This window comes from Rhea americana, unplaced genomic scaffold, assembly GCF_003343005.1.
Source record: "Rhea americana isolate MKP2758 unplaced genomic scaffold, rheAme1 scaffold_57, whole genome shotgun sequence".
In the NCBI taxonomy this organism is placed as follows: domain Eukaryota; kingdom Metazoa; phylum Chordata; class Aves; order Rheiformes; family Rheidae; genus Rhea; species Rhea americana.
In genome coordinates this window covers 5,142,483-5,162,933 of record NW_028186723.1, presented here as the reverse complement: position 1 = coordinate 5,162,933, position 20,451 = coordinate 5,142,483, and the positions used below count along the sequence as shown (strand labels likewise).

Here is a 20,451-nt window from a genome sequence, read left to right as displayed (position 1 = left end):
ACTCTCCCTCATKACCTCATGCTGTTTTAGTAAATCATGTCATTTTTCTCATTCACAGCTTTGCCACTACTGACTTGCATCTTCTTCCTTTCTTCACTGGCCGGATAGAACATATACGTGACAGTGTAATGAGTTTTGGCTACTTAGACTTCTGCAGGAATAGGTGCTTCCTCGTGCCCAAGGATAGCTATACCATTAGCCAACAGAGTTTCACACACACAGGCTGACAATCAGATGTTCCCTATTGACCCAAAAGTGTAAAACAATCAGTGCAGTCTAGCCAACACTGTAAAGAGTATGGTGAACTAACCTGTTTCACAGGTTACACTTTTGGACTATTCAGACCTTGYCTGCAACTGGGGGACAAAGTTTTTCCAATTTCTCTTGAAGAAAAGCAAAGATATTTTATGTCTGATCTGGCATTCTTAATAGCAGATACTAGCTTACTTGAGAAGAACATAATTCTGGTGCCTAAGGTACTGCTACTGATCCTGACTGATCCTATTTATACTAGTGGGAAGAATGTTTTCCACAATGGTTAAAGGATCTGGACAAAGAAGGATGGACCAAAGGTGGGAGCTATTATTTCATAATTGACATTTTATTCAATTAAGTGGAGGACTTAATTGATAGGATGAGCCATGGTTTGTTTGGCATGACACTTCACACATAAAAGAACTGTAAATGCAGACACAACCTGCAGGTTCTACTACTTCTCAAAAATGGAGAAAGGTAAAATAAAAATAGATGTGATGTGACATAAGCAGGTCAGATCCCATTCTAAACCTCCATAGGTCAGCTCTAGGAAGCTGACATGAACTCATGGTCAGCACAAAACAGCCTATTGAATTTCTCTCTTGCTACCTGTTGGATATGAGCAACTGTGGAAATGCCTTGAACTTCTGACTGTAACACTGAAATCACTTAGAATTTTGCTCTTATTTCAGTGGGTGCAAGTTTCAAGTCCTTGAAAAACAAATGATCAGTTGTTTTCCTGGTCACCTCTCACTCAATTTTGTTCTTTCTCTCATTAGAAATAGCACAAAAACAGTGAAGTAAAAGGGCTTAAAACAGTATTCCCTTTCAAACTAAAACATTTATGATGTTCTAACAACATAAGTAAGTGCAAATCWCAGCTGTGCTGGTCCCATGACATCAAAAACCTTAGGCTTAGCAAGTAGCATTCTTAAATGCATCAAAGCCTTATCAGTATCTTTTAGCATTTTATGTGAGACATTACAAATTAATGAAGTGGAGAAATGTATGCAGTGTTGCTGTAAACCAAATATACAGATGTAAAATAATTAAGAATAAACTGTTCCATAAAAATGCATGTCAATAAAACTCAGTCTGATAAAGTGGAATATGAATAATTTTCTAGAATTACTAAAAAGAACAATTTCTCATTTGAGGCTCTGGAAGTCTTGAGTCACATTTCTTTTTCTTAAAAAAAAAAAAAGTCTTAAAACACATGGCTTTACAGCTGCTGCTTGGAAAATATACACCTCCAAAGTCTGACTTTCATTTAAATACAAATGTACAAAATGTAAACTGAGACAATAGAGAAATTTACAAAACTTTTCTTTAAAAATAATAAAGACAAAATTCAGTTCTAGCATGATGCTATTTAAATACGTGCAAGTAGTCATGTTCATTGAATTTCTATTGCAATGTTCTAAATAGACAAATTTGATTCACACAGTCTTGAGTGCCACCTCCAAAAACAGACCTGAGTGGAAATTTCTTCTTAAAATGTGAGGCTCCACTGGAAGAAAATCTCCATTTTGGGGAGATCCTTTTTTTTTTTTTTTTTTTTTTTTTTTTTTTTTTTTTTTTTTTTTCACTCAGTGGTGGATGCTCTCTCATCCATAGAAGCTCCATAGATTATAGTGGAAGGATGCAACATGTTGTTTCATAAAACTCAGTTGGAACTAGCTGCTTCCAGTGGAGTTTGAACTTACATGATTTGAATTTATGTGGTGATTTAAACTGGCTTTTGAATTTGGAGAACTCTTTGAATTGTTCTGATGCTGTAGAAAAAGAAAGAAAACAATGACAATCAGATTTACAAAAAATCCCATGCTTTCCTTTTACCCAACACTGCTCATATTATGGTTATATTGTACTAACTGTACTGCAGGATTTTTGTTTGAAGATCCCTGGATGTAAAATATTCTTCACTTTCTTACCTGTGGTCTCTCTAGGTCAGAAGGAGCATGGGAGTTCTTAAGAAATGCAGAGAAGACAACACAGTCAAGCTCCAGGAGTAAATTCAATGTGCTGCAAACCGTCAGTATCTGCTAAACCTAAATGTGTTTAATAAAAAACCTAGAATACTGCTGAAAAATAGTCTGTGTGGAAGTTTTTAAGCATGTAAAAAATGTGATGAGTAATCCTAGGACTTCTAGTGGTAAAAAGTCACAAGAGGTAGATGGGAAACCTGGGACATGCAGTATTAGTCAGGAAATGTGACAGTCATCTCTCTGTAAGACATAGTATCTTTCTCCTAGCAGAAATATCACTAAAACATGGCTGTGACATTGGGCATCTAGACTATGGGAGGTTCCTTGTGTTAGTCATAAAAGATCTCACCTGTCGTTTAAATATTCTCTGTAGCAATCCTTTCTTGGGTGGCTCTGGGGGGTAGCTTTTATTTAGGTCTGGCGAAATAGTACCATTTGGTCCAAACACATTTAGTTCTTTGAAACACTCTGTTTCTATCATCTAGTGAAATACAGTAAGAAAGACAGACAGAAAGAAAGAAAGAAAGAAAAAAGATAGAAAGAAAGAAAGAAATGATCCATCAGCATTAAATATATTCCAGTAGTGCTAGGTTGTTCAAAGTCAGGATCAAGTTCATCAGCTGCTATTAACAGCTTGGCAATGTGTTAGGAGAGCTAACAGCTGAACTCCTGTTGGTGGCTRCAGAAGGTAAATGGGATACAAGAAAAAGAGAGTCTACTCTCTACGTTTCGCACATTGGTGCTAATAGACTTCTAGTAAGAAGTTGCCTGATAAAGCTTTCTATTCTTCTCTTCTTTTTTCTGGATAATATTAGGTAAAGACAGGCACACTCAAAAAATCCCAGTTATTAGCACCGCTCCACCAAAGGGAATCTGGCATTTGATCCACACTTGTATTATGAATCTGGCTCTGTTTTGATAGCAAAGATCCAAGACTGAAAATCCTAGAGCAGTTCAAGATCCAGAGTCAACTGGTGCAGCTGGGACCCACAGCAGATACAAAACAACGGGTGAGATCAGGATCACAAACAGAGACACATTAAGACATTCTCACATTAAGACTGCTATCCCTTCTGCAGAAGGTCTCCAGAGCTGTTGTCAAAATGCCTCTGTGGAAATTCAGGAGAAGGAAGTGCAGTAGGATCCTCGCCAATTTACACAACTGTGCAGAGCCAACAGATACAGTCACCTGAACCTGACATCTGTGGTACATTATAGATCTTGAAAGAGTCCATTTGTAACTTATGAAAGCATTAGAGTCTGGCAAGTTAGCTGGTAGCTATATATAATTGGAATGTACAGCTCCTCTTAAACCATCTGTGTTAGGGGTTTTATTGGGATAACTTTGCTACGATACGTCCTTACCTCATTTTGCCACGGAATAGAGACTGATCCTGTGGAAAACTTGGAATAGAAATCATCATCTGTTTGGTCCAGGTTTACTCCTTTCACTGTGGAGAATTGCTCGATGTCTAACACATCCTTGCAATATACTGCTCTGGGCTATCTCAGCAGGAAAAGAAACAGCAAGAGAAAAAATACTTCTGAATCTGACCATGTGCTTTTATTCATGGATTCAGTCAAATGAGAATGCCTAACAACAAGTAACTATTTGCATCCTGCTTTTCTAGACTTGCTCTGCCTGCACGTTCATCATCAAAGGCCAACTTTGCTTTAAGCTTGTTAAGTATCCTACTTTGAAGTCCTTAAGGCATCACCACAAAGTGGGTTTTAGTCATCCATATAGCATATGGCTAGGAGCTAAGGGAATAAGGACAGAAAGAGTAATAATCAAAAATCGATATTTCAGAAGTCTTTTCTTTTAGAGGGGGAACAAGAAAAAATTTGAAATGTTTATGAAAGACACACTGGAGATGGCTCTGAAATGGTACCTCAAATAGAACTGTCATTCTGTTCAGACAGCTGTGCGTTTTGCAGCTTGAAACTTTAAAGGAATGTATAATAATTGCTAAAGAAAACAGAAGAGGTTTGGCATTTTTCCATTGTTTTTATTAATAGCTCAGCTGCTGGAAGCTGTCCAGGATCACCTCTATTAACTCTCTTAACTTGGCTACATTTCTTCAAACAAATAGTCAAACATCTTTACCTTTTTTAAACTACTTAATTTTCTGAGATGACAGGCAGAACTCTACAATGACACTGCTTTTAGCTTTTATTCCAGCAAGAAACCATAGGAAGCAGAAATACTTATTCCCAAGTTATCATTATAGTTAGTGTGGTTATGTACATGCCTAGAGAGTTCCCACCAGCAACACAAGGCGCAGGAGCACCTGAGGGGCAGGCAGCTCCTCAGGGACTGCCCAGCCTGCAGAACTCAAGCACATGCTGAATTTTGCTCTCTTTGCCTGGYACCATGGCTCTGAACCCAGGGATCCCGCTGTGCAGTATTTTGTCTAGAACTGAGCAGTGTGACCAAACCAATCAAAGTGATGCCTGCCGAAGACATATTTGCCAGAGGCTGCAGCCCTCCACACCCCTAATGGCTGCAATCCACAAAATTATTGTGGAGAAAGAATAGTCTAGAAGAGGATGGAGAGACGTGGGTTGGATTACAACCTCTGCCACTGGCTGTAYAGCTTTGGGTGATTCAGCTGACTCCAGCAGAGGCTTGGAAACCTATGGATGAAGGGACGAGTAATTTAAATTAGGGTCAGCCCTTGAGTTCCCAAGAAATAGCCATAAAAATTTATGTACCTCTGCCTTAGCAAAAGCATCTATACGAGGTGCCTTCTAGTCCTTACATGCCTCAGTTAAGCTTTTAATATACTTTGGTGAATCCCAAATTTGAGCCAGAATTTTCTAATTTTCTACATCAGAAAGAAGTAGTAGCTTGTCTCCTGTTTCATCCCACTGAAGCAGGTCATAACACCATGGGCTAATTGGCAGGAATAACTAGGCCACATAGTAAAGTGTAAAGCAAAACCAGAGCAGCTAAAGTAAACTTCTGCAGCTTTCAAACCACTTTGGTTTGGTTGAGTTCACAGTAATGTGAACGAAAGCTGCCAAGATGTTACTTTCGTTAATATGTTAAAACAGCAGTGTTTACTCAGAGCCGTATGGAAACTTTAAGGATAGAAGGCCTAGCCAGAAAGACAGGCCTCCAGAAGGAAAATAACCAGATAATTCTGTGCACTGGGATAGAGATCCATGCCATAAAGAAGTGGAAAGTTTTGTTATTGCCAGTGCAACCAAGACTTTCGGTATGTGCAAGACTGGTAAACCTGAGGAAGAAGGTTCCACTTCCCATGAACACCGACAAGATCAAAATGCTATCTCAGGTCCAAGCACTCTGTCCTAGGTGATGCTTGATATCTGAACTTGGTTTGGACTTTCTGCAAAGAGCGCCTACTTTCATAATGAGCAATCCATTCCTCAYAGTGGTTTGGTCTTTTTAGTGCTAGTCTCACATTTGTGTATAAATCTCTGTGTCTGTATCTATACATGTGGCTTTCATTGCTTAGTTTTCTGAGTGCCATCTGGTTWGGATCGTGTTTTTTTCTTACATTACTCCCATAGATAAGTTTGGGAACCGACGCGTGAACAGATCAGGCACTGTTTCTAGCATCACACAAGAAGACTGCAGTAAGGCAAGTGAGAATGAATCAAGTCCCTGGGTAACACCCTAACTACAAGTCCACTCATCTTGCGTGCACACACCTGTCTACAGAGCAGCTCTCCTCCTCCCCACAGCCTCCCCCCTCCAGCTCCAYTGCTTGTCACATCGTTCTATGGCTGCCACCCACAGAAGACAGGTCTAAGAAGAGGACATTATTTTAGAAATAAATTTGTAACAGGCCTGTGTATGTTCTTTCCATTGTACTCACATCAGGGACAAAGGGAGGATCCAGCATTCCTGCTTCTAACCTCTTGAAATTCATGCTCTTGAAAAAGGGATGCCTCTTCACTTCTGTTGCACCTTCCCCTTGACATCCCAGCCGCTGCTTCACATCTTTGGTGAGGAGCTGAAACATGCCCAGAGGAATGGTAAGGAAGTTAGAAAAATAAGAGCCTCACAGTGATACTTTTTTCTCCAGGATTTTTTTTTTTGAATGTGTTCAGAGAAGAGTACAGAGGGGAGTTGTAATTATTGTCACGTAATGGTCAAAGCTAAATGGATTAGGATCCACTCTTCTAAATGCTGATCATGAAAATTACCTGCTGTAGAGTGTTTACAAACAAAATAGAGATTGCTTCTTCCTCTTACTTTCAGTGAGCACTTTGGAGAATAGATCTGGCATGCTCTCATAATGTATACATATATCTCCATATTTATCAGTTCCCACGTGCTTTTTCTCATTTTTTCGCATGTTACTCTTGTCATAATAATTTTCCTATGTTGCTTAGACTGGGTTACTTCACCATCAAATTCTATTTTCCCCTACCCATTACAGTATATTCCAATATAGCACATCACACATCAACCCAATTGTTTTTGTTCACTAGCCTGTCTCTGTAGAAGTCAAGGGGAGTTTCATCCATGGCTATACGTCTCCACCCAGAAGATGCACCAGTGCACTAGCATTAGTAATTATCCTTAGTTCAGCCTTGCTTGCTTTAAGAGAAGGGCAATGTATTACTTCTACACGCTACAGTGAGACCTGTCTACTTGCAGCGTACACTTTATGGAGCAGCAGGGGCTTACTCAACCCAGTATCCTTGGTCTATTATATAAAAAGGCCTGCATAAACACAAACACAGACAAAAAAGGGGGATAGCAAGCRAGGACCAAAACTCGTGGGGGATCTTATATGCAAGCAGAAAGGAACCAGCTGGCTCAGTGGAAGGCCAGTACTGGCAGTGACCAGCCAGTGGATGAGGACACAGAACATGCTGCTAACTGACTAAAATGTCTCTTCTTTTAAATCATATTCAAGAATTGAATGGGTCAAATCAATGTTTTAAAAGACGGCATCTAATAGTTGAAGAGAGACAGAGCTCAGCATACAATGACTGGTGCAACAGCATGCAAATGTCCACTTGGGACAGGGGCTTTTCTTAATGTACCACTGATTTCAGGTACTCTGCTGAAAAGTGAAACTAAATGTGGTTAACGAATTTGTTTCCTTTTATTTCCTCCATTTGTCTTTAAGAAAGCCTGCATGGATATTTGCTTAGCCAAAGCAGGGGCAAAGTTTGCAAAAGAATAACTCATAACTCATTACGATCTGCCTGGAGATTTCAATTGCCTTTAAAAAGATGCCTATCTCCCTGCTCAGCTGAGCACACAAGATGCACTGCAAACAGTCGAAAGTTTTTAGGTTATCTTCATTGGAGCCTCCACTCTGCAGGAAASAATGAATCCTTACGCTGCAACTTTACTGGGAAAATGAAAACGCCAGCCTTTTTCTACAAGAAAGGTTCATCTCCCGGAGTCTGGCAGGTAGTCGGGCAGACACCCCACTGCTGATCTGCCCTGGTTACCTGATTTCCCACAGGCTGCCCGAAGGAAAGGGCCGAGCAGCCCGCATCAGCACCAAGGCTGCAGCACGGCCCCAGCACCACTGGGGAAGGGAAGGGAGAAGGGAGAAGGGCAGCAGGGAGGCAGCAGGGATGGTGCTGCTGGATGGAGTTGGGGCGCGGTAGCGTGCTGGGGGCCGCCGGGAGGCAGCAGAGGAAAGGGCACTGCACCGCACTGCCCGCACCGCACTGCCTGCACCGTGCTGCACTGCACCTCATTGCACCGCACCTCATCACACTGCACCGCCTGCACTGCACCGCCTGCACCGCACTGCCTGCACCGCGCAGCACTGCACCTCATCGCACGGCACCTCATCACACTGCACCACCCGCATCGCACTGCACCGCCCTCACCGCACTGCCTGCACCACACAGCACTGCACCTCATCGCACTGCACCTCATCACACTGCACTGCCTGCATCGCACTGCACCACCCGCACCGCACTGCCTGCACTGTGCTGCACTGCACCTCATCGCACTGCACYTCATCACACTGCACTGCCTGCATCGCACTGCACCTCACCGCACCGCACTGCACTGCCTGCACTGTGCTGCACTGCACCTCATCGCACCACACCTCATCACACTGCACCGCACTGCCTGCACACTACACCACATTGCACCATCTGCACCACATCACCCGCACCGCACAGCACTGCACTGCACCACCCACATTGCACTGCCCTGCATTGCACCACACCACAGTGCACGTCACTGCACTGCAGCCGGGGCTGCGGCTGGGCACCACACCGCGGCGGAGTGATCCACTGCCAGCCGGATAACGAACCCCTTGGGAAAGGGTCCTGATGAGGAAACAGTCTTGGAGCAGTGCTGGAGACTCTTCGGTGGGGCGAGGCAGCTCTACCCTGGAGGCCTGGAGGATGGGAAGGTTCATGCATCCCCCTCCCCTTCTGGGCTGCCTGCCCAAAGGGGACTTGTCTCTCCTGCAGGAGAGAGGACTGGTCTGGGTTCCCTGAGTACCTGAGACCTGGAGGGTACTGKTCCTGGCTGGACAAGTTGTTGGGTCTCTTAAAGCTGTATCTGACAGCCAGGACAGTCAGCAAGCAGTGACTTGCCTTGCAGTCTGCCTGGGGCTCACTCAGGAGGCAAATACGGTTGGGAGGGTTGGAGAGAGAGAGAAGCATTTTAGGGGAATAGGTAGAAAATCAGGCATGACTCTGGAGGAARATGGGAAATGGAGCCAGGCAGCTTCCCTGCTAGGGCAAGGTTGTCTGGAGATGATGCTCGCAGGCTTTTCACCTCAGGGTATGTCTCTGTACCCTCAGTGCCTCAGTTGGTGTCTCAGCCCCATCATCTTGATGAGGAAGAACCTTGAAAGGACTGTTTGTTATGTATGGGAGGTCTGTAATCTTTCTTCTGGTGCCTGCCTAGCACTGGGTTTTCCTGTGTTCATCCTTGACTTACAGGGTCACAGCTCTTTAGACTTCTCTGAACACTCTGCTAACCACTGAGCGTCAGTGGTTTTCTTATCTGACTTCCACAGTCTGCTCTGTAAACACATCCTCAGTTCTGCTCTTCTTGCTATGGGGCTCATTTCCAGCTTAAGATATCAAATGGCTTTCACAGAATGCGCCCCACATATGCAGCAGACTGTTCTCCTGCCAATGCTGAGGCTTCTGTTCAACTCCTTTTGCCTCAGCAGTAGCAGCTGCTGGGCAGAGGAGACTGCAAAGATTGAGGGATGGGTGGGAAAGCCAGTGGTTCTGGCCATAATGCAGCTCCCAGCTTCCAAAAATCAGGCTCCCTTTCTTCCTCCCAGCTTCCTCTTCCTCTGGTGCTGCTGCTGTCTAGCTGACAATGTCTGCTCTGACTGGTCACCAAAACTGTAGAGAGAAAGCAGCTCTCTGGGCTGGACTGCTCTAGCATCCTTGCTATTGGTCTGCGCAGAAATCATGTGCATTCTTTAGATAAGAAATATAACCTCTGGAAACAAGGTCTTTTACACCTGAACAAATGACAGGTGAAGAGAGTGTCTCAGCTGTGTCGGTAAGATTTTGCCTAGAAACAGTGGCTTCCTTTTGTAGAAAGTGACCCTCTCAAGCCACACCTGGCTCAAAATCACTGTATTGGCAAAGCTGGTGGTTGGGAGTGTGACTGTTTGAGCACTAGCACTGCATAGGATCTGGAARCTTTGCAAAGAGTCCATTGTATTGGGTCTGCTTTCTCCAGGGGAGGTGTTCTCAGAGTCTCTGGGAAGAGGAGGATTTGAAGAAGCATTTCTATACTTTGCCATTCCCTGAACACACAGTAGATTCATGTAATACAGCATCATACAAATGCAATTCACCAGCTAGACAGTTCTGATGGCTTCTGTTGTGGATACCAAGAAATAACATGAACTAGAATATTTTCCAGAAGGCAAAGTCAGATAAAGACAGAAAGACAGATAAAAGAGCAGCTATTCCAGGCAGCACTAATGAACTTTAAGGTGTGATAATGTATGAACTAGTTGGTTTCCAGGATTGAAATCAAAGAGCAATAGTAGCGGTAAGATGATGGGAGTTTCTGCTCGTGAAAAAAAAAAAAAAAAGATTCATTTTAGGGAAAAAGAATCCGTCATCTTTTAGTTGGTTAGAGAGGCACGTCAGGAAGGAAATGGAGATACTTTTTGTGGAATAAAATGGGAGTTGTAGGAATAAAAAACAACAGGGAAGGTAGTCTAAAAATGCCTGGGGAAAACATAGACTAACAGCGCACTGACAGAGTGAAGAAGAGCACAGCAATAAAGGCCCATCCAGTGCTGTTGATTTGAACACGCTTCACGTCACATCCATGGATACAGGACTGCACTTGGGGAAACATACATGTATATCAATGATGTACGAGTCACAACAATAACAAACAGGGATCATTTCCTAGAAAGACTGGATTTTTTCACAGAAAAATAAACATGAAGCAGTTATGTTATATGGGAACTATGGGTTGAGGAACTTCCCAGAAAGCCAGCTGCCCCTGTTCCTAATTATTTATTATTCATCTCTGTTTCAATCCAAAATAAGGGCTGAATTATGGGAAATAACTTAGAAATTGAAACATGGAAATATGGGATGGATGCTGATTAATGGAAGCTATGATATGCGCCTGTAAACATGCAAAGGGCATAAACATCCAGGAGGGGAAGGTTGAACTGGGGTAACACTAACAGGTTTTCATATGAGTAAGTGAGTAAAGACATATGTCCTGATAGCGAGGATATCAGATCATGGAGCAAGCTTTGAAGAGAAGGTATGAGAAAGTTGACTTTTTCTATTACAATTTTGTGCTTCATTTTGTAGGCATGATGGGATCTTAATTCTTCCTTTTTTGTTTCCTTGATAAGATACTTGTACAAAGCAACAGGGTTCTGGTTTTCAGCAAAAACAATCAAAAGTGTTTGAGAGAAAATATTTAAATCTTGGATTTTTAACAATATCACTTGATAATATAAATGACTTTTGGATGGAGAGTCACAAATTCCATTATGCCCAGTATCAGAAGTAAGATTTTTTCAGTCTCAAGGCACAGTAATATAAACATATTAATGCTCACAAATGACAGGGCTATCTTTTGATACATCAAGAGTTTGCACAAATCACCTAAGCAAACATACCACATGATGGGACAGTGAAGCAGTAATGACCGAGTTGTTAGGAATGGTTTACACACAGCTTGTCCTTGCCTGAAGCAACGGAATGAACTAGATGACCTCCTGAGGCTCCCTGAAACCGTAGTTTCTATGGCTTGAAGATGAAAATGACCACTACAGTATAATGACTGCCTACTCTCCTGTAAGTGGTAGGTCATCTCGAGCACTATCCCATTAATGCTAAATTTAATTCCACTCATCTTTGACTTTTCATGGGCTTGGTTATTTTACAGTGAATTATACTTCTATTGTGCCTGCAACAAGAATATCATTTTTGCTTCACAACATTTCCATTTCATGTACAAACTTAATGTTGTGAAGCACACAAACTCTCTGCCCCTCCAGCAGAAACTCCTCCTTACCTGCTGGGAGTTGAGACGCTACTAGGTAAGAGATGGCAGGCTGCCAGATGTGCTGCCAGAGCACATTACATGGTCTGTACGGGCCAGTGGCTGTCCTAGATCCTCTCAGGCTGACATCACTGGGGGCTCTGAATCTCAGATTAAGGGCAATATATGGCCTAGAGTGTCTATCAAGAGTGATGTCAGTTAATTACTACCCTAGGGACTCAGCAGTGAATTGGTGCACTGTGAGTTAATGACTTCCAGGCATGATACTTGGCAATGCTACAATTATTATTTTGCAAGGAGACCTCAGTGTCTCTAATGAAGCCAGCCAATCAGAATGGTGTTGACATGCTATTCGCTTGCCTGTTGCACAAGATACTGGTGAAACTCTCACTACCTATTTGTTGACCTTTCCTTCCCTTCATTTTCCCTCTACCAGCATACATTGATATGTCAGTGTCTCCAAAGAAGACTTCTCTCTTTAGCAAACAACATCAAGAATAAGGCCATATCCTTCTCTAAATCACTATTCAGCCTTCTAAAAATGGATGTTGACAAGATACTGGTGAATTCAGACACAGCTTTGAGATTTCTCAGAGGGTTTGAGGATTTCCATTGTCAGACAGGGCTATTGTGCTACGAAAATGTCTCCCAGCTGAAAGGGTGAGAAAATATTTTAAAGGACAGCTCAACAGTATTAAAAAAAGCTGGATATCCTGGAACCCTGGGGGAAAAAGCTGCTAACAAAGTTAGTGAGATAGGGTGGGACAACATTTGAGTGTCACAATAATTTCATTGCATAATCTTTGTTCTGCTTACCCCAGCTCTCACCAAAGACAATGGAGCCATGGGGTGTTCAGTTCCTTGCAGGAGACACCAAGGGCCTTGCATCACTAAGTCCTTTTTATTTTTTCTACAAGATTATAAAAGTCAGAACTGCATTCTTGGCTGCAAACTAACATTCAAAGTCTCATGAGAATAGATACTGCTCTCCCTGCCATAGAACTTTGGAGAAGACTCAGTATGACTGTGATGAATCTCATRGAAAAGCAAGCCCAAATAAACACAATATGAATGAATGGAAAATGCAGACATCCCATCAACAGATGAGCTGGGTTAATCCTTGTCTCTGCAGCCCCTGCATGGCTCTGCGTTACCTCTCACACCATGTCAGATACAGCTGGCTAATGAAGCTGCCACACTGGACCTTGAAGCCCYTTACCATTTTACAGATGGACTTGGCATCCTCAGAAAACTTATGGGAGTATACTTCTTCTGTCTCCAGCACTCTCCTGTCCACTTCTTCTCTCTTCACTTTCTCTTTCCTTCCACGAAATGGTGATTGCCCAGCAATCATTTCATAAATGAGGCAGCCTAACCCCCAATAGTCAGGGCTGAGTGTGTATCTCTGGTTGTTCAACACTTCTGGGGCTGTGGAGGAGAGAGATGCATCTTGTGAAAATGCTTGACCTTTACATAGGCAAAGAAATAAAATTTCTAACAGTCCCTTTTTGGTAACTGAATACATGCACACACACACACGTGTGCATGTACACACACATACACACATGCACACACACAGAATGGCAGATAAAATATAAAAATACTTCCTGATTTCTGTCGACCTATTTACAGAAATGCAGYGTGCTACATGCCAAGTTCATATACAAACTCAGACCAATCAAAAACAAAAAGAAGTTGAAGCTAAGTATTAAGCAAACGCATTGCCAATCTTAGGAGTCCTTCCAGATTTCTCCATTTAGAAAAGAAATGACATAGAAACACCCATCCTGTAAACAAGTGACATTTCTCCAAAAGCAAATTCTGTCTTTTCAGTCAATTTATAACATTTTTCCCTTTAAAAGCAAATTCATTTGTTTTGTCTTGCAAACATCCAGTCTGCCTTGGGCGTACGGTCACTTTCTCGCAGCGATGCTCACCCTCCATACATGCCTATGAACACACACGCACACACACGTGTGCGCATGCGCACGCAAGCAGGGAGTCTGCCCACAGACTTACACCAAGAGAACAAAATTTACAAATGACAACTGATTTGCTTGCTTGCATTAAAGTCTCCATACGGTGTAACAGTGGTTCATATCAGTTGGTTTCTCTTTAGTCAAATAAGTGTATTTGTATATATGTATTCACATATTAGTCAAATAAGCATATTAAGTGTATGTGTCTTTATTCCAAAAAATATATCTGCACAGAGAAGGTATGGAAATAATTATATTGAGCTTAGAAAATATATTTAGTTAAATCAGGGAATGTTTTGTTTTACCCACATACAAATCTGTACTTGTCTTGTGTACAGGCTCCTTGTGTCCAAACAGCAAAACATAGGTGTGAACTTACCCATTTTATGGTAAACATACAAATACATACGCATAGTATAATTTCTTTTAAATAATATAAAAACTAGCATCTAGAAAGAGACCTATTTCTTCTTTTATGCACCCTCCTAAACTAAATAACCCTCCTAAAATAAATCCATGTTGCAGTAACTAGAAAGCCAGTTATTGTCTCCTCTTTTAATTTGCTTTGCTGATTTAGAATTATGGACCAGTTCCACAGCAGTTTCTGCCAGTCTCATTAAGAGGTTCTGTGGTCCCTCCTTTTGCCTACTTCTAACTTCCACTGGCATGATTACTTGGGCTGTCTCAGGGAACTGAAACAGTTGAATGTAAATATTTTTTTATTCTTTTTTTTTTCCAGGCCTACATAGCAGAAATATCTCCAAAGTCCAAGTAAGCTCAGTAAATTATAAAAAAAGATGAGCTACTGAGGACTTACCCATATACCCGACTGTTCCTACCCTTCCACGGATTGATTCGCCCTCAGGAATTTTAACAGCTAGTCCCAAGTCAGATATTCTAATATGACCTGGAAGGAAAAAAAGGAACAAAACAACACAAAGCAGCTATAATAACATGACTCCAAAATAACCAAAAAACAAAACTGTTATCATCACTGCTATATTCTTGCAATTTATTGTTCTGAAATTTTAAGAAACAAGTGTTTCAAATCACTAAATTGGAACAGTTTCATTGATAAGGAAAGSAGGAATTATTAAGGATGTTATAATGCAGTGAAATTAATTCTAACAGTGAGGCTGAGACTAGAGTGGATTGTGTTGGGTACTTTAAAACAAACCAAAAAAAAGGCAATGAGGAGCACACTGTAGGGAAATGTCTTGAACAGATCACAGTGGATCGATGGGCAGACCTAAGTCTGTAACTCTGTAATGGCTGAAGGGGCTACATCTGGTCTATAACTCAGCATGACATTTGATTATTGCTGCCTTCAGCAACAAATAGTATCTGGATTTGCATCAAACGAGAGCTGGCTCAGCAAAGGATGAAAGCGCTTTTGACAACGGAGAGCACAGGTTTAGAAATCACCGCTTGCTTTGCGTTGTGTCAGCCGTGCAACTGTAACGACGGAAAAACAACGGAGAAAAGGCAGACACTACGAGCTAAGTCGCTGTCTCAAGAACACAACCTGCTGCGCAGCACGGCTGCTTCGTCGACCTGTGCAGCAAGGGACAGTACTTTATCAGTCCCAAGAGTATTAGTGTATTAGAGTATGCTGAGCCTCTTACTCACTTCAGAGCATTATTTGCCTCTGTGCGGTATGTATTCACAACCAACCTAAGCTACTTTACTGTGAAAGAATCTCTGTAAACCTCTCAGACTTACCATAATCATCTAGTAGGATATTTTCTGGCTTCAAATCTCTGAAAATTAAAGATAGTAGTTATTTGTACACAGCTGGTCTGATAGTATAGGCAGAGAACAGTGCACAAGTGCATTTATTACCAGTAATAGACCAACAGGGGGTCAACCCATACAACAAAGAACTCATGAAACCAATACAACTTTCTACAACTTACTTTACAGATAGACTGAAACCGTATGTCTTTTTCTAAACTGAAGTTGCATTTTTTTTCACTAAGCTTAGCTTTTACTTCATAATCCACTCTATATTGGACCCATCCATCTAATCAGTAAGCCCTACAAATGAAGCCTTATTACCCTGCGTGTTGTTAAAATTCAGTAACATTTCCCATTATAAAATATTTTATTAAAATAAAAATATTGAAAATTCTAAAATACTGTATTTGTATATAAAAATGGAAATAGTAATCAGCTGGGCTCAAATTTTCTATGCCTGGTATCTGACTTAGGACAAATACGTGAATCTGTGTGTATGCACTTGTGTGCATGTACAATAGTTTCAGTGGAAATGGTTCAGCTAACTTGGAAAGTAAGAGAAGAGGGCAGAGAAGGGAATGCTTTACCCAGATTGAAATCCTTCTTACAAGCATTTGTGAAACTCTAGTGCCTCTGTGGTTTGGCGTAATGCCACGAAAATTGGCAAGATGGTCACTCTGATGTCAGAGATGTGCCTTTTACTGTTCCCACAAAAAAAAAAAAAAAAAAAAAAAAAAAATCCCCAAATCTGGCCAGGTTAAACATCTGCAAAATCTTAGTTTTCGTATATTTAGCAAAGCCTTGGCAGGTCATTCTTCTAATGAATTTGTCTGCACCAAAACTGCTCCACCAGGTGCTGCTTCTCGATGCTGACCAGCCAGCCACGTGCCATCCCATCGCCTGACCAAGGCCACCTTTCCACATCTGTGGGGCTGAGCCCAACTTTGCAGCTGCAGCTGCTGTTCCTGGCTGTATTGTGCTTCTGCCAAGCCAAGAACCAGAGAGCCTTCTTTTAACGCTCCCCTTGCAGATGTCCAGGCATAACAGATGAGAGACATATAGCCTGATATTAATGCACAGGAGGGGGAAAAAACAGGTAATGGGAAATGGGACCTGAAGGTGTGAGGGCAACGACTGGGAATTGCCCTGCAGGGACAGTACAAGAAAGACCATGAGACAGGGAGCAGCAAGGAGGGAGCAGGCTGCAGCTGGCTGCTGAGCCTGAAAAGGGGACTAAGGGGCCAAGGAAGGCAGAGAAATCATATTGCTACAACTTGCAATGTTCTGTCCTGACTTTTATCTGATTGCCTCCTATCGAAACGCAGCATTTAGCCTGGTGCAAATCCAAGAAGTGTTTGGCCTCATCATTTTTAAGGTCTGCTTACATTTGTGAACCAGCTTGATTTTGTTACCTTCCCAGCAAGACACATCTCTTTTCAAAGAGTAACCCTTGCAACAGAAGCCTGTGCAAAAATTTGCCCTGTATTTCAAACTGTATTACTTCAAGCCTCAAATTTTCCTGTGAATGGAGAGGGCTATAAAATACTATGTATTTTATAGTTTTGACAAGGCTGTATGAAATTTCAAAACCTATCTTGTTCTTACTTGTTATATGACGCAAGAACATAGAGTACTACGAACAATCTCCTCTTCTTGCTTGCTTCAGACCTTCCTGACCTCTCAAGATAAACTTCACTGAGTGCCTAGTAGTACCAAGTCTACTTTTCATACTTTTCAAATAAACAATGCTGAAATATGTGAAGGGCAGCTGAAAGCTGAGGAGAATCTGAGAATTAGTAAAACAGACTACTGTGGGCTTTCCCTCCATATCAGAAGAATCCTTCCAATACTGGAGCAACATAGTTTACAGCACTTYTTACATTTTTAAAAAATTTATTCTGAATCTCTTAGGAATAATTTCCTTGAAAAACTTAGACTTTATCAGCTATGTCATTTTCCATTCCAGCAATYATTAGTCCCATTTAAAGCTGTAACTATGGCTAAATGAAAAGAGTTTTGCATGCAAGTTCAAAAATGATGCTTTCTGTGAGTATGAAAAGAGGTTTCATAAGGGCTCTGAGAAGAGCAGTTTAGTTTTTACAGTTCTTTGAGATTTGGGGCAATTAAGGCAGTCTTTCCTTCCCCCTAGATTTCAGTTGTCTTTTCTGTTTTCAGATTTCTAGCTCCTCTGGATCAAGGACCGCTTCCTTTTCATGACTAACATTTGAAAGTTTCAAGGAGGAATGTAATTTTTGTACTGAAATAGCTGGAAGAAGTAAAAACTCTCCAAGGAGACAGTTAAATATAAGGATACTTCCATACGGTATAGCTGATTCCTCTTCCCATATGTAAATTACCTGTGCCTAAACATACCGAAACATAATTATACTGCTGCTACTGCATCCTTGCTAGAAAGGCTATGCTGCATTTTACCAATACAAAGAAGAGCAAAAACAACACAATTCACCATGGCAGACAACGCTTTACTCTATATTTGTATAATACCTAGGACAATGTGTTCCTGAGGCTGACTGGTTCTTCCAGGCACTGCTATATATATACTATCTATAATATTATATATAACATATTATATATCATTTATATACATATACACACACATATATCCACATGCACATATAATTCGAGGAGGACCAGAATCTTTTTATGTTTGCTTTCCACAAACAGTTGACCCGTTGGTCTTTACTAGCATACGGCTCTCAAGAAGTGTAATGTAAGCTCCATGTTTGGCAAAGCAATTCTGAATTCAATATGTAACTCTGATCCGGAAAGCTGGCCTGGTTGTTATCTCAGGTCATGTAAGTGGTGTGTTTCACTGTTCCATGAAATGGGGAGGTATTTTGGAACGTTGCGATTTGCTCACAAGTATTCTGTTCGTAGAAAATGAAATTAAGTCTAAGGAATAAGTTTTTTTGCTATGAATTATTCACCTTGATAAAACTGTAGCATTTAGTTGCTATATTTTGTTGACCTACATAGCACTTGCACAGGTCCCAAAACACTTTGCAGTATTACAAATTAGGGGTTTCTGCATATGCTCCTAAAATACTGCTAGAAAATGTCACCTACACAGATATAATGTCATTCATCATCAAAATAAAAGTGCCATCTGAGGTGAAAACTAGCAGCCCTTATAAGAATAACATGAAACAACTGCTTAAGGAAGCAGGATGCCATTTCCCTCAGAGCCTCAGCCTGTTTTAGGTAGCCAGTTCTAATCCATTTTATGAGAAAGTGCCATTACTATGGGATTTTAACAGCCATGCTATGAATGCGCCTGTCATTTTCATCAAGTAAAGTATTCTGGTGTTTTACATTTTATAACATTTCACATTATATATTTCTAAGACTTCTCTGAATGTGGCAGGATGATTTTTAAGGATAAGGGAAGTCAGACACCTAACTATCTGATTTTACAATTGAAATTAAACACCTAATTCCATTTTGTCCCTTGCAAAAATCTTCTGAGCCCATGCCAGCTAAACCAACATTTTACCTATGTAAGTCCTCCTTATGACAACTAGCACCAAGTGATAATTTGCTACAGGACTGCTCCAAGGAACAACAGCCTGATAATTTCTACATAAACAAGCACATACATAATGCTTATTGTAGGCTGATCAATGATTTAAAGTGGTTTAATTTTTTAAGAAATCATGTTTTCATCTATTAATCATTGTTCCTGGATGTTCTTTCACCAATTTACAGGTCCTCTTCTGCTATGAATGCCAGCAATAATGATTTCACAAGATAGGATCATGAAGACAAAAAATAAATACTTTTTGCAATTACATTAGAGTTTGATTTTAACCTYCCTCCCCCCCACACACACACATACACAAGCCACAAGAATTCCCTCTGGAAGCAGCCTGCTTATCCCGCAAATAAACCTTAAGACGCCTTGAAAAGTTGCTTGCCTATAGCTGTAAGCCAGCCTGGAAGCCAAGAACTTTAAACCTGTGCTTCATAAACTCGATGCCTTTTATAGTGCTGGCTGTGCTCTGCCTGCTTGCTGCGTCCGTGGCCCCGAGTACGAAGCAGCCAGCAGAACACCTCGGTTGTATGGCTGTAAACGTGCCTCCACCCATGTGTGCCATGTTATAGCCACCATCATGATCTATTCTAGCTAATTAAACTAGAGTTTTCATGTCCTAGAGCGTAAATCCATGTCCTTTGTTTCAGATACCTTCTTGCTTTAATCATTCTGCTGGAAGAAGGACAGATCCCTCATTGCCTGCGGGACACCACTGGCCAGTGTCATTGCTCTGCAGCGAGTAAAGGAGAAAGACCCAGAGATCGCCTCATTCTGCAGAGGCTGAAGAAGGAAAAGTGGAGACTGAGAGGGGAGGCAGATTTGTTGCAGGGGCCAAAGCACCAGCTGTGCTCAGGCAGAGAGCATATTGCACTGAAGAGGAAGGGCAGCCTGCAGCCTGGTTCCCGCTCAGATGGGGCAGGGCTTGACTGTCCACTTGCCAAACCTATTTGGCTCTCGGCCTGAAGGCAAGATGGACCATTTGTGCAAAGCTCGCTGGACTTCAGAGGTTACACCTGCTCTGCCACAGAGTATCTGAGAGGAGAACTGAACCGATCACACCAAATTGCCGCGGCTAATGGGCTGTGACGGTGACCATGCTGCCTGTGGATGTGGCTGGGAGGGAGCTCCTTTGGCGTCACACGTGAAGAGCAGGCGCACAGCACAAAGGCAGGGAGGTGCTCTGCCCCCCAGCAAACCCACAGCTGGCTAACATTTATATTCTACTCTCCGTGGGATAGCAGAGATTTTTTTTTTATATATATATCTGACATGCTACTACTACTACTAATCTAACTACCTAAAATAGAGACTTGAACAGAATGATCTCTGTTCTGTACCAGTTAGGAACTAGGTTCTGTAATAAAATCCCTTTAAAGGAACTTTCATAATTTTCTTCTGTCACCCAGTGCATGCTGAGGTAGGATTTGGGGAGCTTTATGTTAGTTTGATATGATTTAGACAGGA

The 20,451-nt window shown here is 41.6% G+C and overlaps 1 protein-coding gene across 1 annotated transcript in view; it reads right to left on the bottom strand.

Annotated features, from left to right (window-relative positions):
- Nucleotides 1–580: 580 nt before the first annotated feature.
- The window catches only part of GRK5 (G protein-coupled receptor kinase 5), a 117,744-nt gene continuing 97,873 nt past the window's right edge, over nt 581–20,451 (bottom strand). The window contains exons 11-17 of the mRNA XM_085319104.1: nt 15,420–15,457; nt 14,515–14,604; nt 12,938–13,146; nt 6,089–6,226; nt 3,609–3,746; nt 2,593–2,724; nt 581–2,030 (exon numbers count right to left, since the gene is read on the bottom strand). Coding sequence (XP_085175230.1) covers nt 1,932–2,030; nt 2,593–2,724; nt 3,609–3,746; nt 6,089–6,226; nt 12,938–13,146; nt 14,515–14,604; nt 15,420–15,457 — 844 coding nt within the window. The 3' untranslated portion in view covers nt 581–1,931. The remainder of the gene's footprint in view (nt 2,031–2,592; nt 2,725–3,608; nt 3,747–6,088; nt 6,227–12,937; nt 13,147–14,514; nt 14,605–15,419; nt 15,458–20,451) is intronic.